At 38.9% G+C, this 27988-nt stretch overlaps 2 protein-coding genes across 4 annotated transcripts; one reads left to right on the top strand and one right to left on the bottom strand.

Annotated features, from left to right (window-relative positions):
• Window positions 1-113: 113 nt before the first annotated feature.
• LOC103044504 (protein CFAP95) lies at window positions 114-8940 on the bottom strand. The gene is made up of 6 exons (XM_049470224.1): window positions 8750-8940; window positions 7172-7283; window positions 6972-7093; window positions 6120-6173; window positions 3606-3666; window positions 114-2448 (listed from the first exon to the last, which is right to left on the bottom strand). The coding sequence occupies exons 1-6, from the start codon at window positions 8782-8784 to the stop codon at window positions 2323-2325; spliced, it is 510 nt and encodes a 169-aa protein (XP_049326181.1). The 5' UTR covers window positions 8785-8940; the 3' UTR covers window positions 114-2322.
• Window positions 8941-9014: 74 nt separating this feature from the next.
• Window positions 9015-26754, top strand: ptar1 (protein prenyltransferase alpha subunit repeat containing 1). 3 transcript variants are annotated; one of them, XR_454313.3, is made up of 8 exons: window positions 9015-9135; window positions 11173-11342; window positions 11570-11636; window positions 12912-13016; window positions 15678-15918; window positions 18493-18818; window positions 21322-21899; window positions 22081-26754. XR_454313.3 is itself a non-coding variant. In XM_007243962.3 (7 exons), exons 1-7 carry the CDS (start codon window positions 9050-9052, stop codon window positions 21668-21670), a joined length of 1344 nt encoding a protein of 447 aa, XP_007244024.3. In that variant the 5' UTR covers window positions 9015-9049; the 3' UTR covers window positions 21671-26754. The 3 variants fall into 3 exon arrangements, 2 of the variants coding, with proteins under 2 accessions (XP_007244024.3, XP_049326180.1); XM_007243962.3 differs by having other exon boundaries at window positions 21322-26754; XM_049470223.1 differs by lacking the exons at window positions 18493-18818; window positions 22081-26754 and having other exon boundaries at window positions 21322-21519.
• Window positions 26755-27988: the final 1234 nt, after the last annotated feature.

The raw sequence follows: 27988 nt of genomic DNA, 5'->3' as shown, positions 1-27988 counted from the left end.
TAAAATAAACGAGAGTAAGATGTGTAGATTTATACTTGTATTAGTACCTCAGTGCTTAAAAACTTAAAACTTAAAAACAACAGCTATAAGCTTCTGTCCAGTTAGTAAGTCAATTAAAAAGCCATTTATTAAAAAAACATTTTATAATTCACAGACGGAGGACAGCAGCTTGAAGCATTTAGGCTGAGCTATACAGAGAGTAGATTCTTACTTCCAAAAATACAGACACACTTGTTTTTATGTGGGTCAATAATTGTCAGTCAGGCCTTCGCGGTCGTCTCCACTGTGATGGCATGAGGCCTTCTCTTAAAAAAGAAAAACCATAAACTGGCAGAGGGAAATGATGTCACTGTCTCTATGAGATGCACAACACTTCAGCCATGGTAACAGCTGGCCTGGATAAAGAAAACGATGCAGGAATGGAATGTACCATGCTATATTAAATTGTGATGCTGCGTATAGGTTCTGCTGTTTGGTCTAGTGAGGGTATCTGTGCTGAATCTGCAGTTTTCAGTACGTAGGGAAGCCAAAGCCCCTCCGGAAATGTGAAGAGAAGGCCCTAATTTGTGCACACGGAGAACATGATCCTCGCTGAATGAATGGAGGATAATGGAAGGAACAGGTGGAGGAGAAAAGAAGGAAGCTGGAGGCACTTTAGACAGTGAGATGAGAGATGGATTTATTTAACTGATGTAAAGGACAGATCCCATAAGAAAGAGTCAGAAAATTACAGCATTGACTTTGGCGATACTTTGTGTGTGTGTGTGTGTGTGTGGTGTGTTTGGTCTGTAGGGGAAATGTAAGCTATTTTACTGTGTAACTACCCTGTCTGAAAAAGGTAGTAGAAAATATTTTTATTTCAATTTTGTATTATAAGATATGATGTTTTAAAATATCAAGTCCACATTAATCAGTGTGAGTATGTGATCAAGGCTTGCATACAGGTTTTTGTTGGGGCGCACAGTTTTCATATAAACTTAGCCAAAATTGGAACTTTTGCATAAAGAATACCAATAAACTTTTTTTTAATTTCTAATTTTTATCCCGTTTTCTGGCCAAATTACAAGGCCAATTAACCAACCCACCTATTACGACTCCCCTTATCACTAGTGATGCCCTAACCCAAGGAGGGTGATGACTAACACATGCCTCCTCCAATACACGTGAAGTCAGCCACCATCTCTTTTCAAACTGCTGCTGATGCAGCTGCGCACTCGAAAGAAAGCACACCAATTCAATTCTGATAAATCAGCTCACAGATGCCTTGTGCTGAGTGACATCACCCTATTGGAGTGATATGGGGAACAAGAACCTAATCTACCAGAGAGAGCAAGGCCAATTGTGCTATCTTAGGGCTCCGGTAGCTGATGGCAAGCTACATAAACAGGATTCAAACTGGTGATCTCCCAGTCATGGTGGCAGCTCTTAGCCCGCAAGAAGGCCAAAAACTGTACTTCTGCTCAACCAATGCACACCTTTATGCAGGCTCCTGAAATTAAATTCAGTTATTTTGACCTGCATTTGTTTACCAGTCAATTTATTTTTTACCAGCCATTATTTCTCCCATTCACTTCTATTCATTTTCACACATGCCCAGGCCATGTGTTTCTGTATCCCGACAGCCAACAAACCTCATGCACTCCCTCAGGGCAGATAACTAATTCGTTGTCCACAGCCATAATGACCTGCACTTCTTTATTTGTCATTTTTTCATCATTTTTGCCTCTCATTCACTCCCATTCATCTTCAGCCACACCCAAGGCCTGAGGTTTAATTTAACCCATAGCCATCAAACTGTTTGTGTTCCTTTAGGGCAGATTTCCAAATTCTATATCACAGTCTTACAGACCCACATTTGTCTGTTGTTCTTCTGTCATTTGTTCCTCACACTTTAGCTATGCAACCATTCTGTGGTTCCAAATAGTAATGTAAGAGCGTTTGCACCCTATTAAGTCTATAAAAAAACAGCAAATAAGCTCTATAAAGGTCAGTATTGCTCAATTAGACAGAAAAATGTGAGTTAGTGTCAGTTTTTCCAAAAACTGTGGGATGAGTTACTCTGCATAGATTATATTATGCGAGGTATAATAAATTAAATGAAAAAAGAAATTTACTGAAAAAGAAAGCATTATAAAACTTTTAAACAGAGTACCATTCACTCTTAGCTTTTTTAAAGATTAATTAAAATGATTAAAAGCTGACTGACATTTTATGCAGCACTTATTTTATTTAACATCCCCCATCCAAACCGGAGAGAAGAGGTAAAATAAGGGAAAGCGCCTTATGCATATCCAGATTACACGTCCCTGTAGATTGGCTTCATCACACCCTGGGTTGTGGCCCATCCATGTCCTGCCAGGTATTCTGGCCCCAGCGACGATGATCCGCAACATCAGTGAAGTAAGACAGCCGCCTTCTGAAATCGACCGTCTGACCTGTAACTGACACCTATAGACACACAAAAAAACAGAAAAAGTCAGTCAGTTAATACTATATACAGTATATACTATATATATATACTATATGATTTGCAAGACCACTTTAGTTTAGTTAGTGAAAACTGAAACACAAAATGTGCCAAAAAGTCAACAATCTCTGTAACAAATCTCCAGGTACAAAATTATTTATTTATTGTGTGAAGACGAATGATCACAAGTCATTAAACCAAGTTGAACTGCTTGAATTTTAATGACAGGAGTGGCATAAAGTTATCCAAAAGCACTGTGGAGGACTGGTGGAGGAGAACATGCCAAGATGCATGAAAACTGTAATAAAAAAAAATAGGGTTATTCCACCAAATATTGATTTCTGAATTCTTAACTTGTTTTCTTTGCGTTATTTAAGGTCTGAAAGTTCTGCATCTTGTTTGTTATTTCAGCCATTTCTCATTTTCTGCAAATAAATGCTCTAAATGACAATATGTTTATTTGGAATTTGGGAGAAATGTTGTCTGTAGTTTGAACAATGTTCATTTTACTCAAACATATACCTGTAATTAGCAAAATCAGAGAAACTGATTCAGAAACTAAATGGGTCTTTTATTTTTTTCCAGAGCTGTATATATTATGTATTAAGCATTATACACATTTGCATAGTATATCAATACAATATGAGATCTATATGTTAAAAAAAAATAAACTTTAGGAGTGGACACACACTCTTTCAGACTGCCTCTAAAATTTTTGGACGTTCACACAAGCGGCACACATGAGATACTGAGTGTACAGTTTTGTGTATCTTTATTTCTTGTTCAAAATGAGGAGTGAGTTTGTGAGGACTAGATTTCCTTCAGGGCTCAGCGGTAAGCTGCCTGTTCAGGACACTTTGCCACTGTGGGAATTACTGACCATATTACTCATATGGGAGCAGTTATTAAAAAAAGAGACAAACGTTAGTCACATAATAACAATAACAAAACCAACATGAATCTCAATTGCTTTTGGGAACTTTATTTGAATGGATGCAAAGATTCTATGGGAAGCTAGTGCCAAGACCTTCATTAAATGTTCATTAAATTTAAGCAATTTAATTTGGAACAGATCTGAATCAAATATGTCTCTTAATTCACATGTAACACATGTAATTAAATAAAAAGTAGTACTTACTGCCTCCTTGGTAATAACGTGTGGAGGAGGATAATCCAGTGCATATGTGGTGCACAGATCCCTGAAATCAGAAATTAACTTGCATTAGATTATTGTTAGAGTAACTCCTTTGCTCGGTGTTGTTAATAAGGATAGATCCTATTATCCTTATAAAATGAAAGTAGAGTAAACCCCTATCCGGACGGGATTAGTTTCTCAGGAGGACCTGGGGTAATTTTCCCTTTCTCTGGGGGGTTCTCTGTGATTTTATTCATGTCCGGAACGACCATGTACGTGTTTTTCTCAGACGTCCTATGAGAAAATTACAGACTGAATTATCTACTGTTTTTCGCTGAACTCTGTGGTCCTCCTGTAATTTTAGTCTCGTCCAGATGCACATTTCTGAGTTTTGTCACTTTGCATTTTAATAAAATAGATGCCCACAATTCATTACGCACATCCAACACAAGGGGAAAAAAAGAAAAAAAGCACCATGGAAATTTGTCAAAAATGATGGGAACTGTGAAAACTTGTTAGACTGTTCCAAATGTGTGACCCACAGGTTACTCAAAAGGAGTCCTAAAGAGGACCTGACCTACCTCGACTGTGGCCTACACTTTTGAACGAAGTTACTGCTTGCACACAAAATACTTTAGTGCAATGTGTGATTGTTAGGGAGCACTATGCTTTCAGACATCCCTACCAGATAGTTGTGCCAATAGGAAATGCACCATGTAATTTTCATTGCTAAGTACTTACACTGGGGGGAGGAGATAACAATATGACATTTAAGCAATAATACATTCAAGAATCGTGCTATAACGTGTAATATTGGCACTGCTGTGCTGCGGTCATAGGCATGAGGCCGCAGGCCAATTAAAATACGATCTGTTTGGTTATAAACACTGCGCGAGTTAAAATAGTTCCATTGGTGCTCTGTTTGTTGTGCTGTGCTGTGCTGTTTGGATAGTTTACCTGTATGTAGCGGAGTAATACATGGAGAGCTTCGATTACAGTGCATTACCGGCTTAAAACGGCACTCATAGATTGTCTCTCAGCCAATACCATTGCAGGGTCAGAACTAACTGTGGTATAATATAAGAATATTTTGCCCACAATAACAATGTATTTATAACAATTATCTGTAAGCATCCGTGTTACTATGGTTTTATTGGTGTGAGTACAGAATTTGACGACCAATATTCTACACTACAGGTTTACCCTATTTGTTTGATTAGATCATGGAACCACAAGCAAGCAGATACTAAACTGATAACCAGTACCAGATTTGCCTAATAGAAAAACAAAAAGGCCTAATAGCCCTAAGTATTTGGTTGAAGTAATGTAGGTACCATGTGATGAAAAAGCGTCGTAAGTGTCTATGGTGCACAAATAAGGTTCTCTTTTTTCTTAGTGCAAGTCAAATGTTGCCCTATGTTATTATAATGCACCTCCAGTATGTCTGCAGAGTTCAATCCACGAGCATGACCTCTGGTGATCTGTTATGTGACCAGGGGACCAAGCACACCAGGAAATGCCTCTTATGAGCACTGAAAATCTGCGTGCTTCCCTGCAAGAATCAGGAGGATAAATGCCTTGGAAGCAGCAAAAAACCTTCACCTCACTTTTTCCACAAGCTCCACTTACGTGACCTTTTGGAAATCTGAAACACTTTTGTGCATTCTGAAGTGTGAGTGAGAGGCAGAGCGGAATAAATTAATGCAGTTTGAAAGTGTCAGTGATTGCATGTTAAACTGGCTGGATTATGAGACTATTATAACAGGTGTATTCTATATAATCAGGTGTTTATAATTTCATAAGTACAATATCTTTGGTTATTTTCCTCATTAACACAAGTAAGCTCATATTTAATCAGTGTGGCAATAAAATCCTTCCCAAATCCTCACATCAGTGTTCCAGCACTGACATTCAGATCCTTACTGACCATCTCCCTCTATTGGACATCCCAGGAAAAAACATTTTTTTACCCAATTACAAACACACTTCTTATAAAGCCATCCTGACACAGATAAACATTTAAATACATAATAACCCAAACTCCTTAAATATCTAGATAATTAAAATACGCACACACAATTAGCTGAGCTGGTCAAGGGCGAGTTAACAAGCTAATTTCTCAGTAAAGGGTACGTTTTTACACTGTAGTTTAGTTTTAATAAGATAATTTTTCACTGAAAGCTAAAATAGTCAGCTACCTAATGCTAGCTAAATTAACACCGTTGAATGAAAGTGGTGCTTCTCGCTACTCTACTCTAGTCCGGCAGGATTTTCTCTATTTTAACATGTTTTATGTAATTGAAAGGATTATTTTTGTCCCTAAATGAAGTTTATAAATGCAGACGACTCGAACAAAAAAAAAACATGACGTTGCCACTGTGCATGCCTCAGCGGGGGTCCCGACTGCGTATGCCTTGGTGCGCATCACCACTGCGCATGTGTTGTGCCCTTTTATATTACATTTCTATACTGTAGTAGAGAATATTACAGTAACAAAAAACATAAGGGTCTACTCACATTTCATAATAGTGTGGTGGATGGCGTGGAAGAACAGATTTGCACCCTGTTTCTCTGCAACAAAGAAAATGATAAGAGAGTTGGAGAAAACAAGTGGTAGTATAAAATTGTAATACTGTAGTTGAAGGAATTAAAAATATTTAAAGGTATGGATTACTTAATCAAATTTGCTAATTTCCCCCATTGTTCCAAATATTTTAGTTTTTGAAAACGTGTATGTGGTCAGAAATGTGGTTCAGCAGGGCTACAGATTTGGTCTGTTGAGTGAAGGGGACAGGCCTCAGAGCTTTTAGCCTACCTACACCAAATGTGCTGAAGCTGCCATTATCTATTCACATCTTATATGTTTTATGTGTCAGTACTAATACAAAAATAAAAAGTAGTGTTAATGTTATGAATTACTTAAATGGATGTTTTTGAGAATAATTTGTACTGCATAGTAAAATAGCATTTACTTATGTAAATATCTGCCAATATACATATTTATAATTTAGAGAAACTAGACACCTCTGTATAACTTTATAACTAATAAAATGAACCTAAATCACTGAAATTTAGAATAGTGTAGCCAGTGACACTTTCTCCTTTCCATCATACAAAAAACACATCAGCACGTATCAGTTTGATCTTATGCATTCCTGTTAATTAGTTTTTTTCCCTCTGGAAATTTAATTTGGCTTAATTTTAGAAAGTGTACATATTTATTTTATTTATTCTGAATCCAATCCTGACAATTTGTGAGTGTGTGCTTGTGGTAGACGTACAACACTCACAGTTTGTTACAAAAATAGGTGTATAAACATATTTTTTAGTGAACAGTTGCTTTATTGTTAATGCTTTGATTGGAATTACCTGTCAGATTCCAAAGTGTGGAAGGAGCTGGCCTGTACCATAGATTTTGGAACCTCCCTGGTTTCATAATCTTTCTTTAAGTGATACTGGGACATCTGGGCTTCAGCTGTTGTGGTCCATTCCTATAATGTACACAATTAACTAAATCATGTTTTTTTTCTTTTGTAATTTATAAATCAGAGTAGCATTACCATACTTACTGTATTTATGTATGTCCCAAAATGTTTGTAAGTGGACTTGTGTAGTTTCTTTTGTCCTTCTGGACATGCACTTATATCATAGTCCTTTGGTTCTGCTTCTCTATATTTGTGCCTGAAAGAGAAAAAAATGTTAAATACTACCAAAGTATGTGCTTGTGTCTACTTTCTTTCAGCACTGCAAAAAGTAGTGCTGTTTACTGTATCTTAAAATGTCAATGTTGTCACAGTCTTATTGTTTCAGAAAAATTACAAATCATTGTCAAATTTCTGATAAAGTATATTCTAGTATTGTGACAACTGTATGAAAAATTGCTTTTAACAATGGGATACATTTATGAGAAATTGCATTTCAGTGTTTTAACAAAAAATATCTTTGCAGCATTTTTACATTAATGTTAGAAATTATTTGTTCAACATTTTGAACTAAAAATTACATTTCAGCTTTGTCAATTTTATTTTTTAACATTGTGTGACAATTTTCAGAGTAATATTATCGTAACTTTCACAAATACCTTTTAACATTGACATCTTTTAGAGAAATTACATTTTAGCAATGTTAAACAACATTTTAATATTAACTTTCTACGAAAGTACAGTTGGTTTCAGTGATGTTTGTTTCTGAGAAATTACAGGTCAAAAATGTGATCTGTTTTTAAGTAATTACATTTCTAAAAATGTGATGTTTTTAAGAAACGACATTTAAAAATATGTGATTTTTAAAAGAAATTACAGGTCGAAAATGTGATCTGTTTCTAATAAATTACATTTAAAAAATGTGATTTTTTTAAGAAATGACATTTAAAAATATGTGATTTTTAAAAGAAATTACAGGTCAAAAATGTGATCTGTTTCTAATAAATTACATTTACAAAATGTGATTTTCTTTTTAAAGAAATTAAATTTTTTAAAAATGTGATCTGTTTTTAAGAAATTACATTAAAAAAAATATGCAATGTTTAAAAAAAATCCATTTGAAAAATGTAATGTTTTTAAGAAATTACATTTAAAAATGTGATGTTTTTAAAAAATCCATTTGAAAATGTTTATGTTTTGTTCTTAAGATATGTTTTTATTAAATTCCATTAAAAACAATGTGATGATGTTAGGAATTCCATTTCAAATATGTGATATTTTTTTAAGAAATTCCATTTTAAAAATGTAATGTTTTTAAGAAATTTCATTAAAAAATTTGATGTTTTTATGAAATTACATTTAAAACTGATGTTTTTAAGAAATTGCATTCAAATATACGTTTTTTCTAGGAAATTAGACTTATAAAATGTAAGTTAATCTCTTCTAAGAAATAACATTTTAAAAATGTGATATGTTTTTAAGAAATGACGTTTAAAAAGTTTTAATTGTTGACAACTTTCCAATATTTCAGCGTTACATTTAGCTAAACTTTGTTGGAACTTTTTGGAAATGTAGCTACATTTTCAACATTGACATTAGGAATTACATTTTTTTAGTCATATCATTCAGAGGTAACACAAATTAGGTAACGTTAATGTTTTAACATTGCTGCTGAAAGTTGCTCGTATGTAACTCGTAGCTAACTGCTTAATAATAAATACTTACCAGTTGTAAATTAACTTTGGTCTGCTGTAATTCATGGTAAGCTACGAGCTGTGTAGCCAGGTATAATACTACGTTAGGTTATATAAGTTAACTGTGCTGTTATTATTATTACACAGCACAGACTCCACTGTACACAGCGGCCACTGTTTAACTGAGCGTTACTGCGATACCGGTGCGCATGCGCTCTGCAAGGGGAGAAATAAATAAATAAATGGGCAAATAAATAAATAAATAAATAAATAAATAAAAGTCCCGGATGAGGGTTGAGTCACTCGCGCTGACGTCAGTGGCGCTGTGAAAATGGCCGAGTCGGAAGAGGAGGTGGATGTCTTGGTTCAGAGAGTTGTCAAAGATATCACCAACGCGTTTAAGAGGAACCCGAACATGTAGGTAGCGCTGACGGGGCTTTAACCTGGCTTTTACACTGCGAGCGGGTAACCGGGCGGGCGCTGGCTGCTTGCTAACCCCGCAAAACTACTTCTTTGGTGGGCTAGCCGGGCTGCTAACGCCGCTCGCCGGTGTTCTGTCGAGTTCTGCTATCTTGTCAAACCGTGCTACCCTAGTGTATGTTTACCTGTAAAAATACTAATTATTAGAACATGCTGGTCAGTGTTGCCAGGTTCGCGGTTTTCCCGATCAATTGGGCTTCTTTGAAAATCCAGTCGCGGGTGAAAATTCAGGGTTGGTGGGTTCGTTTTTTTTGGGATAGTTCAGGAGGAACAAGAACAGATATGAGTAGGTAAATGTCATTTCTTTTTGCTAATTATGTTACTATTAAATGTTCTTGACTTGGATATAAAACTGCTATAAAAGAATGAATGAAACACTTATGTCACAATATTATAATAACTTAAAATTAAATAGCAATACTGATAATAAATCAGTAATAAAAGTCGTAAACTTATAGCTGTTTTGCCATTTACTTCAAACGTATGACACACGTTTTGGGCTAGTTTAGGCTTCTGAGGGGAGGGCGGGTTTTAGACTGAGTTTGGACTGGATATTTTTGTTGGACCTGGCAACCCTGATGCTGGCAGGATTGGTATGATATTTGAATAGTCTAAAATCCCTGTATCAGGATTAAGTTAAGGCAATATAGGTATTAAAAAGCATTTAACATTATTATTATTATTACTATATTTATTATCTTTTTAAATTATTTGTTAATTACTTTTTTACACAGTTGTAACACCCAAGCAAACGATGACTGTGAGTCCAGATTGTTCAGTGCACCCGAACAAAAATGATCAAGAAAGAAAGTATAACTTGCTTTCCTGATAATTACTTTCTGGACTTGGGTTACCCACCTTTAGGGGAAAAAAACCAGTAAAAAAAAAATGAGTTTTGCGCATGCGCAGACCCGCTAAGTAGCACTTATCAATGGGTAGCACAACTGGATAGAACACCGGACAGGTGTAACGTTGGCTAGCTAAGTGGGGCTGCGCTAAGCTAATGCTATCGGATGCTGCTGGAGCTCTCTGATAGCTGCAGAGAAATTGGCTATTTTAACTCTTATAAGCACTTAGATAACTTGTGTAGAGTCTGTGCGTTGTGAGATATACCCTAGCTACGAAAATATTGTAGTTAATTAGGTTAGCTATAGAAATATAGCTAATTTTCTCTGGGAAGCAGTTAGAACAGCACTGTCAGTATAATGGGAAAGGCAAGCTCTGGAGTAGTGGCACATGAACCTAAGGTCAATATTCACAGTGCTGGGCATCACCTGGAGGGGTCTGAAGCCCCCTAGCACAGGCCTGTAGGGACTGAATCCACAATCAGTGATGGTTTGGAGAGCTATGTCATCTAGAATATATAATATTCTAATTTACTGAGACACTGATTTTTGGGTTTTCATTAAATGTAAGCCATAATCATCACCAATAAAAGAAATAAACGCTTAAAATAGATCACTTTTTGTGTAATACATCTATATAATATGAGTTTACTCTTTGATTCTAGCAAGTTATATTATGTGATTTATAAATTTGTAAATTACTTTTAACTTATGCTGAAATAATTTGATCTGCATCCATACTGTAATTTATATATCATGAAATAAAATGGACAGTGTGTTCATATTATAAATTGCCTTTAATGACATCTTTTGTTATGATTTATATTGTTATTGAGTTATTGTCTATCCCTGACCATGCTTGAATTTCTCAAGCAGCTGAATAATGCTTACCAGGCAAACAATGACTTAAGTGTTCACTGCATGTGAAGGTTAGTCTCTGTCCTACAGGTTGCATCTGTTCTTTCATCCCATGTGACTTTGCTTTGCAGTAGTTTGGCATCAGCTCTGCTCTTTGTCCTGTTATTGAGAGATTCTTCCGGACAGATTGAAACCGCTTTGTCCTTGTTTTTGTTTTGTTATATTTTTGTGTCCGTGTATTTACCGTGTCCTCCTTTTAATACTGTTCCAGAGATGAGATTGGTCTGATACTGTGCCCAGAGGCAAGATACAACAGAAGCCCCATCGTCTTGGAGGAGAATAAACTAGGAGTGGAAAGCTGGTGCGTGAAGTTCCTGCTGCCCTACGTTCACAACAAGCTGCTGCTCTACCGACAACGCAAGCAGTGGCTAGACAGAGAGGGTGAGACTGAGTCTTCATACTAACATTATAGTGTAAATATGAGGAATAAAGGCATTAAAGAGCATTGAGGCGAGACGTGAGAATGGTATATTGCCAATGCTAGCTTGTTCCAGGAAAGAGGGAGGCGGTGTCCAGGGCATGAAAGTTGCCTTCCTGCTGTATTGCTAATAATAATGATGATTATAATAACAGATGACCAATTGTCTCTGTCTCTTTCTCCCACTCAGCACTTGTGGACATCACTTGCACACTACTGCTGCTAAACCCAGACTTTACCACAGCTTGGAATGTCAGGTACTGAATCTACAGTTTATTGATGGTGTTATTTTATGCGTTTGCTTTAGTTTTTTTTTTTTTTTAACATTAGCTATGTAAAAGCTGAAAGCTATAAGATCAAACGGCAGCATCCGTTTCCTAAAGGAAACGCCTTAAAGAAGATGGTGGATAGCTTGCTGCCGTTTGATCTTCCTCAAATAGAGCAGACCACATTACTATTTTTAGAACAGTACTTTTTTTAGTAGCAGCTGAATCACTGGCTTCTTTTTATCCATCATTTTCCACAACAACAAGAGTCATCTTTGTATAATTTGTGCAACATGGCTGCTGGTCTGGATTACGTCGATTAAAAATGCACAGATGAATAGTGTAGTATGCTAAGTTTGAGGGTGTTACAGTAACTGCTCTTAGCATTTTGTAAAGGGGAACATCCAGAACATTCACACGCAGAGAAATGGTTATTATGATGTTTTATTTAAAGCTTTCAACCATAGATGCAGCTACTATTCTTTATAGAGGTTGAATATCAGTTCTTGTGCCACACTACAATTTGTTTACTAGTTTGTTATATTCAAAAGCAAATTTACTATGCTCTGAATCACTCTAAATTATGTTAAATATCATATTCACTTGTTACGTTAGTATTGCTAGCTTCTTTATAGTGTCCACATTCTATCAGTGTCCACAGCAGTAGCCCATTTCAGATAGCATTGTTTTTAATACAATATGAAATGAATGGAAAGTCTAACAGAAATGTGAAAGAAACAGACTAAATGAGTGTTTTATAATACGATAAAAAGACAGATTTTTATTTATTTGTTTTTAATGAATGGCCCCGTTAAAATTCTGGGATTCTCTGAACGTAAATTTGGCCGAATCTGAACTAAATGAAGTGCTTTACCCCATAGCAAACACAGAATACTAAAACATTAATTAAGCAATAAACATTTATACCATCCCAGCCGGTAAAAATGTATAATATACTTAACATTTGGTCAGTCATCTGTTAATTGTGAATTTGTTCTTTACCCAGTTTTCTTTTACTGACTGCATTTGCTAAAGAGGAGCTACTGCATTAAATTAATTTAACTCTGACCCTGTCTGAGACCTAAACAGTGTGATTTGATACCCTGAGATGCTCAGATGTTGTATAGGATTGCAGTATAATGTCCAATAGAGGGAGCTCTTGTCCACAGACAGTGAATTCATCCCCTCTTGTACCCACATCAGTTATTACATTTTATGATCTCAGATTGCACTACTTTTTGTGACCTGATTTTATTTAATTTGCAGAAAAGAACTGCTTCAGTGTGGCGTGCTGAATCCAGAGAAGGACCTATACTTGGGAAAATTAGCACTGACCAAGTATCCCAAGAGCCCTGAAACATGGATACACAGGTCAGGCTTCTTTTGTTTCTTCACCTTTTAAAAACAGTGCTGTATGCATGTATGTAGCTGATATATGCACAATAATGTGTGTGATATTAATACTGTAGTATTAATACAGTATGAATTTTGTATCTCCTAACCCAATTACTGCCGCTGTCCCAGATGTTCTCCAAAGACTGCTTTCTGTCAGCATCCACTAAATGAGGTCAGATGAGCAGGTCTTTAAAATATTAAATATCAGAATTAAGTTATGCAATCCTGCGTTCCTGCCTGGTCCAAGCAGGCCTGCTATTTTAAGAACTCCATTAGAATATATTTTTCAGTCCAGCACTTCTCTTCACTTCATGTGCTGACAAGTTTGAGTGTCAGTGAATCGTGTAGTCGCCAGGTCCCTGAAGAGTTTGAAGGAAATGCGGGTCGCGGTGTTCTGCTGCCCTGAATCCAGTAGAACTCTGGGAGGAGGAGGAGGAGGTAGCGGGGTGTTCTTTAACCTTCACATTCTGTTCCCCGATTGGTATCCAGACCTCTGGTTAAGATGGGCTACTTTTTAAACCTCTCAAATAAAGAAAAGTACCTTTTTAGTGGAAGTCAGATTTAAAGATTTATTGGCCCACTCATTGTTAAATTAGTGCATTAATATTACATGAAGTTCTTTTTTTATTTCATTAAAATGGTGTGAAATACAACAAACTAAGCATTTGTTAAAGTTGTGGAAAACAGCAAATTGTGTAATTACAATTTAGATATACAGTGGCTGGCAAAAATATTTATATCCCTGGTATGCTTTCACATATTATCACTCTACAACCACAAACTTAAATGTATTTTATTGAGATTCTAAAACACATAGTAAAACACATTATTGTAAAGTGTAACAAAAATGATGCATTGGTTTTAACTTTAATCATATCACAGCCAAAGACTACTGCCCAGTAACAGACTCATTCCTAGTTGTGCCTATCTGCAGGCTCTTGCCTATCTGCAGGCTCTTGCCTATCTGCAGGCTCTTGCCTATCTGCAGGCTCTTGCCTATCTGCAGGCTCTTGCCTATCTGCAGGCTCTTGCCTATCTGCAGGCTCCTGCCCATCCGCAGGCTCCTGCCAAGCCATACCCAGCCACAGGCTCTTGCCCAGTCCTGCCCAGTCACAGGCTCTTGCCCAGTCCTGCCCAGTCTCAGGCTCTTGCCCAGTCCTGCCCAGCCACAGGCTCCTGCCCAGCCACAGGCTCCTGCCCAGCCACAGGCTCCTGCCCAGCCACAGGCTCTTGCCCAGTCCTGCCCAGCCACAGGTTTTTGCCCAGTCCTGCCCAGCCACAGGCTCTTGCCCAGTCCTGCCCAGCCACAGGCTCCTGCCCAGCCACAGGCTCCTGCCCAGCAACAGGCTCTTGCCCAGGCCTGTCCAGCCACAGGTTTTTGCCCAGTCTTGCCCAGCCACAGGCTCTTGCCCGCTCCTGCCCAGCCACAGGCTCTTGCCCAGTCCTGCCCAGCCACAGGTTTTTGCCCAGTCCTGCCCAGCCACAGGCTCTTGCCCAGTCCTGCCCAGCCACAGGCTCTTGCCCAGTCCTGCCCAGCCACAGGCTCTTGCCCAGTCCTGCCCAGCCACAGGCTCTTGCCCAGTCCTGCCCAGTCTCAGGCTCTTGCCCAGTCCTGCCCAGCCACAGGCTCCTGCCCAGCCACAGGCTCCTGCCCAGCCACAGGCTCCTGCCCAGCCACAGGCTCTTGCCCAGTCCTTCCCAGCCACAGGCTCCTGCCCAGCCACAGGCTCCTGCCCAGCCACAGGCTCTTGCCCAGTCCTGCCCAGCCACAGGTTTTTGCCCAGTCCTGCCCAGCCACAGGCTCTTGCCCAGTCCTGCCCAGCCACAGGCTCCTGCCCAGCCACAGGCTCCTGCCCAGCCACAGGCTCCTGTCCAGCCACAGGTTTTTGCCCAGGCCTGTCCAGCCACAGGTTTTTGCCCAGTCTTGCCCAGCCACAGGCTCTTGCCCAGTCCTGCCCAGCCACAGGCTCCTGCCCAGCCACAGGCTCTTGCCCAGTCCTGCCCAGCCACAGGTTTTTGCCCAGTCCTGCCCAGCCACAGGCTCTTGCCCAGTCCTGCCCAGCCACAGGCGCCTGCCCAGTCCTGCCCAGCCACAGGCTCCTGCCCAGCCACAGGCTCCTGCCCAGCCACAGGCTCTTGCCCAGTCCTGCCCAGCCACAGGTTTTTGCCCAGTTCTGCCCAGCCACAGGCTCTTGCCCAGTCCTGCCCAGCCACAGGCTCTTGCCCAGTCCTGCCCAGCCACAGGCTCTTGCCCAGTCCTGCCCAGCCACAGGCGCCTGCCCAGTCCTGCCCAGCCACAGGCGCCTGCCCAACCACAGGCTCCTGCCCAGCCACAGGCTCCTGCCCAGCAACAGGCTCTTGCCCAGGCCTGCCCAGCCACAGGTTTTTGCCCAGTCTTGCCCAGCCACAGGCTCTTGCCCAGTCCTGCCCAGCCACAGGCTCCTGCCCAGTTTTGCCCATCCACAGGCTCCTGCCCATCTGCAGGCTCATAGGCTTTAACATACATCCACAGTACAAACCAAAGCAAGTAAATGGTGAGTAGCATCATAGGAACATGTAAAGTGCAGTTTTGTACAGACTTGGTGTTTTAGGTTAATGGTGATTGTGTGTGTGTGTGTGTGTGTGTGTGTGTAATAGGCGATGGGTGCTGCAGAGGCTGCAAAAACAGTGTTCCTCTGGCTTTGGGCAAAAGGAACAGCAAGCCCAGGTCGAGGCCCAGGGAGAGGCTGAGAGGAGCCGGCAAAGTGAGCAGCTGCAGAGAGCACTGCAGGAGGAGATGAAAGTATGCACAGAAGCCGCTGGACGTTACCCCAGCAACTACAACGCCTGGTCCCACCGCATCTGGGTCCTGCAGCACATGGCCAAAGGCAATCTGAAGGTATACTCTGCACACATTCTTAGCGCTCTGGATAGATTTTAATGAGGCAGTGTGGGTGGACAGCTTTCAGTGTTTTGCTGTGTTCTATTTACCTCGGTAGTTGGACGTTGGAGCTGAGGATGATGTCACACCTGAGCTGATTGCAGTTATACAGTTTAGTTCAGATGATTATAATTTTATATATTATTAAAACTTTTTCTAAAAAATATTTAGTTAATTTAAAGTTTACCACACGTGTCTTGACAATCTTTAACTGGGGTGTTATTTATCTAATTAAAGTGTCTCACTTATAATCTGCCAGGTTAGAGTAGTTTGCAATACCAGTTGATGACGTCACATTTTGCAGTATTTTGTAGGGATGCACCCATTTTTTTTTTGTTTGATAGAAATCAAGCAAAATGTAATCTAACAGCTAATTTTCATGAATGTGCTACATTTTAATTGAAAATGAAATTAAAATATATAACATTATGGAATTTTTAAGCAGTACTAAACTAGGCACACATACAGTGGCTTGTAAAAGTATTCATACCCCTTAAACGTTTTCACATTTTGTCACCTTTACCACAAACCTAAATGTATTTTATCAAGACTTTAAGGGATGGACCAACACAAAGTAGCACCTAATTGTGAAGTGGAGCAAAAATCATACATGGTTTTCAAAATATTAATTTTTAAAAATCTGAAAAGTATGACATGCAAAAGTATTCAGCCTCCCATATTAATAGTAATAGAGCCACCTTTTGCTGCAATTACATCTGTATGTCTTTACCAGCTTTATGCATCTAGAGAATGAGATTCTTCTTTGCAAAATAGGTCAAGCTCGGCCAAGTTGAATGAGGAGCATGTGTGAACAGCAATTTTCATATTTGACCACAGATGCTCAATGGTATTTAGATTACAGTTGCTCAGACCTTTGCAGCTTTTATCTTTTAGCTGGAAAAATAGCCAGTTTGTGAAGAAATTTTAAACTCATACCAAGTTTAATAACGGATGCTGAGCATTTGTATTTCATTTAATATATGCGATAACAGCTCTGTCTCTGCTCTTATGCGCGTAATGTGCAGAATTGGCTTAATTTTTTAATAAGTGTTTAATTATTTGGTATATTTATTTATTCAGCAGAGCACCAAGTATCTCCTGATGTTTTTGAGTTGGAATTCTGACTTGTGGGGGTGATTCAGTTTAAATTACTTATTTCAAACTGTAAAATGTTTAAATCAGAGTTCAAACGAAACGCAGCATGAAATTCATAAATACATTCATAACTCTTTAGTCATAAATCAGGACACAAACATTTGTCTTTTACATATAAATAAAAGGAGTAGAAATAACATCCACAAGGTTTATAGTGTCACATTCTTTTCGATGCTGTTTGACCTTCTTCCTGTCTATTCCTGCTGCCTGGCTCTCAGTGAAGCCCCTTTGGGGGCTTTGAGAGGTGACCTGCTTTGTGCTGGAGTATTTTCTCATTGCAGAGAGAGCTGGAACTGTGCTGGTAGGAGAGCTTATTAGATCTCAGGGTTCACTGAATCTCAGGCCGTTTGATGTGTCTTTTATTGGCTCTTTAATGGGATTCAGAATTAGGCAAATGGTTTTAGGGGACAATTTGAGCCTCAGGGCCTGATTCAAACAGGAGGAGCTAGAGGTTCTAATAGTCGAAAACAGATTTGCACCCAGCATAACCATTCCAGTTCTATTTTAAGGGTAATTAGTTAACAAGGAGAATGCTGAAAATGTTGTGTTTTTTTATTTCTTTATTATTTGGGAGGAGGGCTTGTTTTGGGTTGTTCCAGTTATAAACATGAACTTTGCTTTCTTTGGTGGGTTGAAGCTCAGCATGCTGGCTGACTGAGTTCATCCCTAAATCTCATGCATATCATTTCAGTTGATGGACATCTTAAATTTGCCAAATTTGATATGCGGTTGATCCCAATCATTCAAACAGCTTTTATGTAAATTTTGGTGGAGGGAATAAACTGTCAATGAATTATGTATGTGTAATTATGTATAATAGTAATGAATAGAATGTTGCTAGAAACAAAGAAAATCAATGATAATTCATATTTAGCTTTGGATCAACAGAATACACACTATATGTTCAAAAAGTATTGGGGAACATTTTTATTTGTTGTTTCTTCTAGAATTAAGGATGTAAAGAAGGGATTATTCTGCTTTTGCTGGAGTAACTGTCCAGGGAAGGCTTCCTGCTAGCTTTTGAACCCATGCATTGCATAAGACAATGTGCCAGAGTCTTATACATGCAACTTAGCTAAATGCACTCTTTAGAAAGTGTGTCCACAAACTTTTAGATACACATTGTGTTTAGTCTTGCCATGCAGATTATTTCATCATTCTTATTTAATTTTGAACTATGTAAATAAGCAGGAACCCTGTGCTCTTTATTTACAGTAATTTTCCTGTGAAAAAGTGCATAAAACTAGAGAAAGAGAGAGAGAGACCCATATCCATACAGACACAGCTGCTTAGTCTGCTTTTATAGTACCTTTCCTGCATTAAAATACACCTTCACAAACAAGAACTCAGTGATGTGCTTGTGCTCTCCTATTGTAGATTCTTCATGACGAGCTCTCCTCCACGAGGCTCTGGGTATCCATGCACGTGTCTGACCACAGCGGCTTCCACTACCGTCAGTTCCTGCTCAAGGCTCTGCTGGGTGAGCTGGGTCAGTCGTGGGAGAAGCTACAGACCGGGAATCTACACCTCCCTCCCCATCCTCCAACTGACTCCCACCAGATCCCCCACACTAACGGAGAGGGAACAGCGGGTGCAGTGGAAGACCCCCACAGCGCCATCCCTCAGCTCTTCCACGAGGAGATGGAGCTCTGCACTGACCTCATAGAGTCTTACCCAGGCCATGAGACACTGTGGTGCCACAGGTGAGCAGCAGGCTGTAGGGCTGACTATGTAAGCGATTTGTTTTAATCATAATTTTACAGATATAAACTTGACAGTGTTTTATATGAACATTATGTTTTTAACATTTTAAACGTGTTATAACTGATGCCTCTTAAACTTAATTAATCTTTAATAAAACTTTATTTAATGTTTTTTTTTTTTATAATAAGGCCATTACATATTAAATGAAATGCAAAAAAAATACTAAAAACAGGAAAAATCCAAAATATTCACACTGTATATTATGGAATTTAGTTTTGATCATAAGAGCTCAAGTAACTGTGAAATATAGGTTTTAATTACTTTAATTAAATTAAGAAAATTGAGTAGATATGTTTGTACATTTTCTTAAAAAGATAGTTAATCAAATTACAAAGCTGCATTAAAGAGTGGCCATAGATATAAAAAAAAATATGTAAATCATGAATTTAGTTGGAATCCAGAGGACACTTATTGCCTGCTTTTATGTGATCTATGAAGGGTTGCCAAGTCTTATAAAATGTCTCAACAGAGCCTCGTAAAATGAATGAGTTTCTTAAGATGCTGCAGACATCTCTTAACAATATAGGGGGTGCAGGAGACTGTCTATGTTTTCAGCATTGTAGTATTAACATATGTCCTAGAAAGCATTTATTAATTTAATTAATTTATTAATGTATGTATGTGCCTATAGTTAATTATAGATGATTGAGAGATTGAAGGGCCCACAATCTGTTTTTGTGAATTTTTGGCAATAGAGAGGGTAAATGAAGTAAGATGAGAAAGTGGTAATGGTCTCAGTATAAATTAGTGTAGATTGATTGTCAGGTCATTTCTATCATGGCTTCTGCTCACCCAGGTGTACAAGGCCTACCGATTGAGCTTTTTCCTGGAGTGACATTGATCCAGAATGATGAGTTAAGACCCATTGGAGTCTTACTAATGGATATGTCCTATTTCGTGACTCTGCACCGTTTGGGCTGTGTAAGGCATTAGCTGGAGTTCCAATCAGTGGCTCTTCATATTAATCTCCATCTGGATTGGAGATCAGGTAGAATGTGTTCTCCAGCTGCCTGCTGTGCTGATGGAAGTCGCTCCATCCGTCACTATCAGAGCCAGCCCAGGCCGGTCTGGCGGTGCAGTGTTGTGTGAGTAGTGTGACTTTGTCTCCAGCAGGCTGTCCTTGGCCTTCTCCTGGACTGGCCTGATGTGTTTATAGCACAGTGTTATAGTTTGATGGATGATCCTGTGCTGCAGAGCCATAGCTCACTGAGGGGGGACCTTTTTTTTTTTTTTTTTTCCTCTCTCTCTTGTCGACTCTCTTGCTCTTGCTCTTGCTCTTGCTCTCTTTCTCACACACACACACAGTCTTTGTCTAGCTCTTGCTCTTGCTCGTTCGGTCTTCCTCTCTTTCTTTTTCTCTCACTTGCTCTCTTTCTCTTGGGCCTTGGGAGGACAGCAGCATTTCGGTGAACAGTGTTTATACCTCCTGAGCCTGTGTTGTCATTCTAAAGCATGCCCTCGCAACAGATGGAGCTGATTTATGATGCTCTTTCCACTGCAGTTACAGTGCAGGATGTGTTTTTCTTTCTGTAAATTTATTTTTAGGTTTTAATATCCTAATATTGATATGTTTATCTTTTCATGCATAAATCATCAGCTCAGTGTACTAATGTTATACAGTCATGGCAACAAACAGTTTATTTGTAAAAAAAAAAAAAGGGTATTTTAAATAACTCTTCGAATTATGACACCTTATGAAAAAAACTTTTTACCTTTTTTCTGGCCCATTTCCTATGAAATTAGGGGTATCAAAAAAGAGCCTAGTGGATCTCACAACTGATGTCACTTAACAGCTTTACAAGAATGGGGCAGCAGCACATAAAAAAAGACAAAACATTGAATATACAACATAGAATCCTTAGTGAGCGACAGAGGCAAGAAAAAACTCCCTCAGAGCTGAAGAAGGAAGAAGCTTTAGGAGAAACCAAGCCTCACATGTACTTTGTACTCTCACATGAACTATCAAGGCTAATGTACTATAAGGGGGGAGGGGGGGGGGGGCATCCTCCTCTGGTCAGACAACATCTTAATTCATGTTTAAAAGTCATTATACATCAACATTGGGCTGATTATATATTCAGAGGAATTGTCAAAGGAATAATCAGTGGAATCAGTTATAAAATTCCAAGTTAGAGTTCTTTTAAACTTCTACATAATCGGTAGTGGAGAGTGAGCAATTAGTCTAAGGCAGGTGGCAAAAAACTGGACGGTGGGCAGCTGATCTGTGGTAGGTGAGAGGAAAGCCTGACTTCCATTGGCTTCCATAGTGCAATTTAGGTTGCTGGATGCTTTATTTTATAAAATACAGTCAAAAAGTTAAATGTGTGTGCCTTGAAGACAGTGTGAGACCTTGAAAAGTGCCTAAATTGTGGAAATCATTTTCGTGTCTTCTGCTTTTCATTTAATTAAATTTGTTTCCTAATAAACTTATTTACTTAACAGACGCCACGTATTCTATCTGTGGCATCACTGGCGGAAGCACAGTCCGGCTGCAGGGGCTCAGTCTCTGGTTCTCACGCACACGGCCGCTCTGCTTAACGAGACGTCAGACCCACACGATGAAGGCAGGAGCTTGCAGGCCATGGACGTGGACTGCGTACCGGACAGCAACAAGCATGGAGGCTACACGCAGGACACCAAGAGGCTGAAGAGAGGGCCTGTGCCGCCCTGTCCCGGCCTCTCCTCTGAACATGTGTTTGTCTCCAGAATCCTGAGCAGTTGCCGGAGCCCAGAGCAAGGGCGCTTCGCCAACGCGTACAGAAAGTGGCTGGACTCTGTCATACGTCAGTAGCCCGGGGAGCGCTGTGCCCACAGGGAAGAGGGCAGAGCCTTGATAGGTCAACTTGGTATTTTGGCTCCACCCGCCTGAGAAACGCCCGCACTCTGAAAGTGGCCAAGCGGCCGGACTCAGGTTTGTCAGTGAGTGAATTCCCCTTCATAATGGAAAACCAATGATGAGCCTTGACAGAGTGACACTCATCTGATTTGGCTGGTGGTCTGCAGTGTCCGCTTTAGTTCAGGTACTTGATATCTCAGGTCTGTTTTGATATTTTGTTTGTTGTATGTACAACTTTTGATATCATTTATTCATTCATTTTCTTTTTCAAGTTTTGTTTGGTTTTCATTTTGTTTGATTTTATTTTTTTCCTTTTCATTATTTTGTTATTCTTCTCCCTTCGTCTTCCACGACACCTACAAAAGGCTGCAGGATGTTCTTCTCATCATGATGCTGCTGCCTTCAGTTGCAGAGTTCCTGTCTGTCGAGAGACTTCAGTGCACACTTTAGGGAAGTCTTGGAGCCCGAAGTGATCATGACCCAATTTCTCCCTTTTGTTTAATCAGGAGCGCACAGGGTCTGGATGCCTGTCTCCAACTCCTCTCTGAGCTTTTGTACTTGCATTTAAGAATATCAGAGCATTTTTGCTGTGATCAGATTCAGCAGCTTTTTAGAGCACAATCTGGGGTTTTTACTGATTCTCAAAAGCATTTAAAACAATGAAGTCAGTGTAGCCTTTTGTGATCAAGATTTATTACTACTTTTGTATAGAGCTGATGAACGAGCACTCGTGGGATATTAAGGTTTTATTTGGGTCTCCTCAGTTGCTGTATCAGTGGCTTTTGCCTCACAGATTCAACTCTCTCTATAATCTCATAGAAGCACATTCATTACACTCTAGAACAAGAAATCGTATGGCCGTAAAAAATGAATGTTGTTTAATGGCATTTAAGCACAAACTGTGTGACTTTTATCCGCTTTTTTTTTTTTAGTTTGCTATCACCCGAGCGTGGGTTTTCCTTATGAAGGGGAATTTCAGCATATGTAATGCAGCGCAAGTCTTTTCTTCCACTCGTCTAAACGGGTGTGGATGGTCTTATCTTATCTTATGTTATTAGAACCAGAACAAGCTACCAGTCTAAGTCTAACACTTGGTAAACAAATGGTGCTTATTTCTGCACCCACACAACAACAGCAACAAGGCTTTACCAGGCCTGGGTTGACAGAGATGCTGCTTATTTTTAACACTACTTAAGAATTATTATATTTATGCAAAAATGAAAAAAAAAAATCTTATTGGTGATCAGTGGTAGCTTCACTCATTTCCTGATTTATTACAGTTAGTAAACTCGTAGGCAGTAAGGTTTATCCAGTCCTGCTGTAGTAATTGCCAACTTCTTGTACTAGCTCCTAGAGATTGAGCAATTTTGTGTAATAGTAGATGAAGTGATGTACAAACGCATAGCCAGTACGATCTTGTCAAGTTGTCACTTTCAGATTTGCGCTTTAAGATCACTTAACTGACTTTACTGCATATGCAAAACTATTTCCTGGACATTTTGGGAAGTTTTTTGACACTAAAACACTTAATATAATGATATAATCTGACATTGTTTAGTATGTTTAGATCTCTAGAACTGCGGGAGCAGTATGGCTACAGACTGAGGCTACATCCACATGTATTTTAATGTGTTCCCACTCAAACAGAAATAAAAACCAATGCCTGAACATGCTAGCCCTGTATAGGGTGATAGTACCTCATAAAGGGACAGTTTATACAAGAGATGTACTTAAATTAAAATACTTGACTAAAACTGAACAAAATTAAACAATTTCAGAATATTTATTGAACACTGAAAGATTTTTAGCATATCACCTGGTTGTGGTTTAATCGTAACATCAAAAAAAAACATCATTGTTTTGTAACAAATTTTTCAGTCTTTTTTCTTCTTTTTTTCAGCACAAAAGGTTGGTTATAAAATCTTTGCTACATCCCAATCTAACTACAGGGGTTGGACAATGAAACTAAAACACCTGGTTTTAGACCACAATCATTTATTGTGGTGACGGACAGTTCTGGTGGAAACAGGTGAGTTGAGGTCCACATTGAATTCTGCCGTGATTTGATCAGCCGTGGTTTTATGTTTTTTGGATACAATCCAGGTTAGCACCCGAACATCCCTTTCAGACAGCTTCCTCTTGCGTCCACAGTTAATCCTGTTGGATGCGGTTGGTCCTTCTTGGTGGTATGCTGACATTACCCTGGATACCGTGGCTCTTGATACATCACAAAGACTTGCTGTCTTGGTCACAGATGCGCCAGCAAGATGTACACCAACAATTTGTCCTCTTTTGAACTCTGGTATGTCACCCATAATGCTGTGTGCATTGCAATATTTAAGTAAAACTGTGCTCTTACCCTGCTAATTGAACCTTCACACTCTGCTCTTACTGGCGCAATGTGTAATTAATGAAGATTGGCTACCAGGCTGCTCCAATTTAGCCATGGAAACTCCCACACTAAAATGACAGGTGTTTCAGTTTCATTGTCCAACCCCTGTATATGTGTAAGTCTTTTAAATACGGACCTTTTTAGTCTGTTTTGGGCCCTTATCCACATTAAGGGCACTATAAACAGAGCTTTTCTATGTGGAGATTTTGATTGCTCTGTTTTTAGTTTCTCTTAAGACTCCATAAGTACACTACCTTGGAATATTTTTAGATGTTCGAATTGTCTCTTCTTATGGGGTATTATCATCATACAGGCCTAGCTCATGGTCATGCAAGAGTGTTCATCTTAGTGTGGATGGAAATACTTTAAAAAATGAAGGAATGGAAGTCTCAGTTTTGTTTAAAAAAGCAATTTGTCTGTAGAGCCTAATCCTGCTGGGTTAGAATTGAGGGGAAAGTTCCTACTGACCATATAAATGTTTTATTTTGTTGTTGTTGTTGTTGTTGTTGTTGTTGTTGTTGAGGGCTAGGCTTAAGCTGTGCCTAAAAATCTGGGTCTTAGAAAGAATAGGTTTAAGTTTAGGTTTATGTATCAAATTCAATTGTATCATTTATCTTAGGAAATATTTGCACAATTGCACAGTGAATATATACTTATGTACACAGCATTTTGCCTCCATCTTCCTGTAGTGACTTTTCTCTAGGGCTATTTCAGTTCGGCATCGGATATCTGGCCTTTCTGGAGTGTCTCTCTCGCACCATGTTTGCTCTGAGGTGCTGTAGCAGTCTGAAGTGGTTGGTCGCTGGTTCTTCGCTTGGCAATAAAGTCCATTCTTCCTTCACTTCACTTCACTTCACATTCCTTGTATAGCCAAATGTGTTTAAAGCTAGACTGCCTTCTATCTATTGTCTCTTGGCAAAAGGAAACCTATTTTGTGTTCATGTGTGTCATCAGGTGCTCATATGTCTCATTATATCAGACTTCATCATAGGATTTTTTTTGTTGTTGTTTTTGCTGGTTCTGTCCTCAACACAAAGACTGGGAATATGTATGGTTTAGTAGCTGATGTAGATAAGATACTTTGATGAAGGATAGCTTTAAACAGTAATCAAGTCTTGTTACACTGAGGTTCACATGCTTAAAATGAGTGACTTGTGTTATTGGGTTTCTTTGCACCAAATTAAGACTCGTCATGTCATTCTGAATGAAAGGTCTTCTTGTTACATGCCTGTTACTTGAAGCAGTTGTCTTCTTGTTTCTGGTAAGTTGAGGTTTTGTACCCCTCGTTTTGTAGTTTGTTTAGAAATGTTTGGAATTCGACATGTTTGTGTCTTTTTTTTTTTTCTTTTTTTTTTTTTTTGTGCTTCCGTGGGCCAAACTGGCACAAAAAGGTGAATAAATATTGGAACAATATAGGGCTGGCTATTAAAATCCTATACTTTTATGATACTATCTAAATTTTCTACTTTTAGTAGTTTAAAGTATAAAAACAAATTCCTAGGCATTAAGTCTAGAGGTGGTCAATATAATGATATTTTATTGTATTTAGAAACATACTTATTTAAGCTTATTGAGAATACCATCAATCATTTAAAGTGACCCAACTCCACGTTTTATTAAAAAGAGTGTAATTTAGTCCAGGATAATTAAGGACAGGATAATTAGAATAAAAATGACTGTGCTCTTATAAATTAAAATGGTAGATTTTAAGATATGTCAGTACTGACAGTACTGATATATTGTGATATATTTTTACCATATTGCCCAGGCCCCATTAAGTCCCAAATTCCACCATATAATAATCAATACTATCAGCAGCTTAGTTTGCAAATACTTAGTCTTTTCTGGTATAGACCACACCTACTTTTGATTTGCGGTTAAATAAAAAAAGTTGCTGAATTGAATTTATGTTATCGGTATCCCGTTTCGTTATCGGTATCACTACTGAAAAATTGTGAATAATACCCAGCTCTACTCCTGGTTCTTTTTTCCATCTATTCTTTTTTTCTTTTTTTGCATTTTGTGCCACTGCTGTACAAGTTCTGTCACTATATTGACTACCTGCTCAGTGACCTATACGAGAGCCATCACGCAGAGTTGGCTACATGAAGGCTTGTCTAGATGAGCTCTCAATATTAGTCTTATCTCTTCAGGGCTTCCACCTTAACTCTAATCCATTTATCCTTCTCAATGTTTTTAAAAAGTTCTAATGTTAACTGCTTTAAGTGTATTAATTTATGGTGTCTTAAAGAAGCTAAAAATGTAAAAATGTTTGCGTTTTGTGTTTGAATTTGTTTTCTTCTTGCATCACATCTGTGGATCGAATGCCGTAACGCAACATGTGAAGAGCTGAGGTGAAGTGCGCTGGTACATCTATGCAGATACATACATACATTCTCATAATTATTTTATCAAATGTTGGGAAAAGGAAGAAATTTAGTTTTGTTTTAGTTTTTTTCCTTCTCATGTATTTTAGGTATGTTTACATAAGGTACTGTAGGTTTTCTTTTTGGCTCAACCACAATAACAAATCTAGCATCTCATTCATGTGTTTATATATTTATTCTTAGATTAAAAAGATCTGTATCCACAATAAATGTTTGTCAGTTGCCTACCACAGGAAATAAAATTTCTCTTGAAAACAATCTTTCTGCTTTTTCTAAACAGTTGTATTCATTTAGTATTTGGGATTGTTTGATGGGGCACTATGTAATTTTATTTTCAACAGTCAATGTCTCAGTGTCCTTCTAAAGGGCCAACTTTTCATCATGGATAACCCATTCCAAACCTTTCAAGCCTGGTTACAGTGTCTGTTGGCATTGCGGCTTCAACTCGGCCGGGACCAGCTGTTAGCATCACTGCTAACCCACTCCAAGGGTGTGTGCCAATTGCATACTTACAAGTAATACTTATAACTAATACTAACACGTCTTTGACTCTTTAGTACAGATACAAGAGTCAAAGGTGAGTATACTACAATATTAATGATACATACTCAGAACCAGTTGTTTTTTAAGTGTGGTTATATTGGACACTTATCCTGGAAAGAGTGGAGCTACTTGTGTCTAGACCAGTATTAGGGTGGCGGAGGAAAATAATGAAGTGGAGCAGCAACAACGTTAGAAGAACTGTTAAAGCTGACTGTTGGCATCTCAGCTAATTCACTCCAAGCATTTAGAGCCTGGCTCCTGCTGTTTGATAAGTGTCCTGCCTCCACCCTTCTGAAGCTGACTTAACTTTACGGCTAACTGTAAACATGGCTGCTGACCTGGGCCAGCATTGCCAAGCCCAGCATTTAGCCAAAATATTAGGTATGTTTAGACTGTAGCTTTCAGCTAAACATTTTGTTCTGCTGTGCTGGTGGTCTAATCGTATTGTTCCATGGGGGAACCTAAGTTTCCACAGACAGAATAAATGTTCATGTACATTTGTGTGCTAGTCAGAAGATCCAACCTGCCGCATGTTAAGAATTACGAGGATGTCATGACCAAGTGCTTTGTTGTAAACACCTGCTATCAAAAATAAATAATTATGTAGTATCCAATACTGATTACTGAATACTGATGAAGTTGTTACAGAATATTGCCTGTATATTATTAAATATTTACTGAAGTTCCCTGAAAGGAAGCAGACCAAGAAAAGTGACTTTAAAAGCCGTGTACAAGTTAATCCACAGTCTGTTTTCAGTCTCAGTGCTTCATTCAGAAATACTGGGGCTTGTGGTATTGTTTGGCTCGCAGGCCTCTGATGTCACGCCTGCTGTGAGGGCGGAGACACTGAGCCACTGTGTTCCTTTTTTCTCCACCCGTATTCCAACAGACCACGCCTATTTGGCTGGGATTGGCTGATAATATCCCACTGACAGCGCTGGGATTGGCTAG

The sequence above is a fragment of the Astyanax mexicanus genome, chromosome 22 (genome assembly GCF_023375975.1).
Source record: "Astyanax mexicanus isolate ESR-SI-001 chromosome 22, AstMex3_surface, whole genome shotgun sequence".
In the NCBI taxonomy this organism is placed as follows: domain Eukaryota; kingdom Metazoa; phylum Chordata; class Actinopteri; order Characiformes; family Acestrorhamphidae; genus Astyanax; species Astyanax mexicanus.
This window is presented reverse-complemented; position numbering and strand designations above follow the sequence as displayed.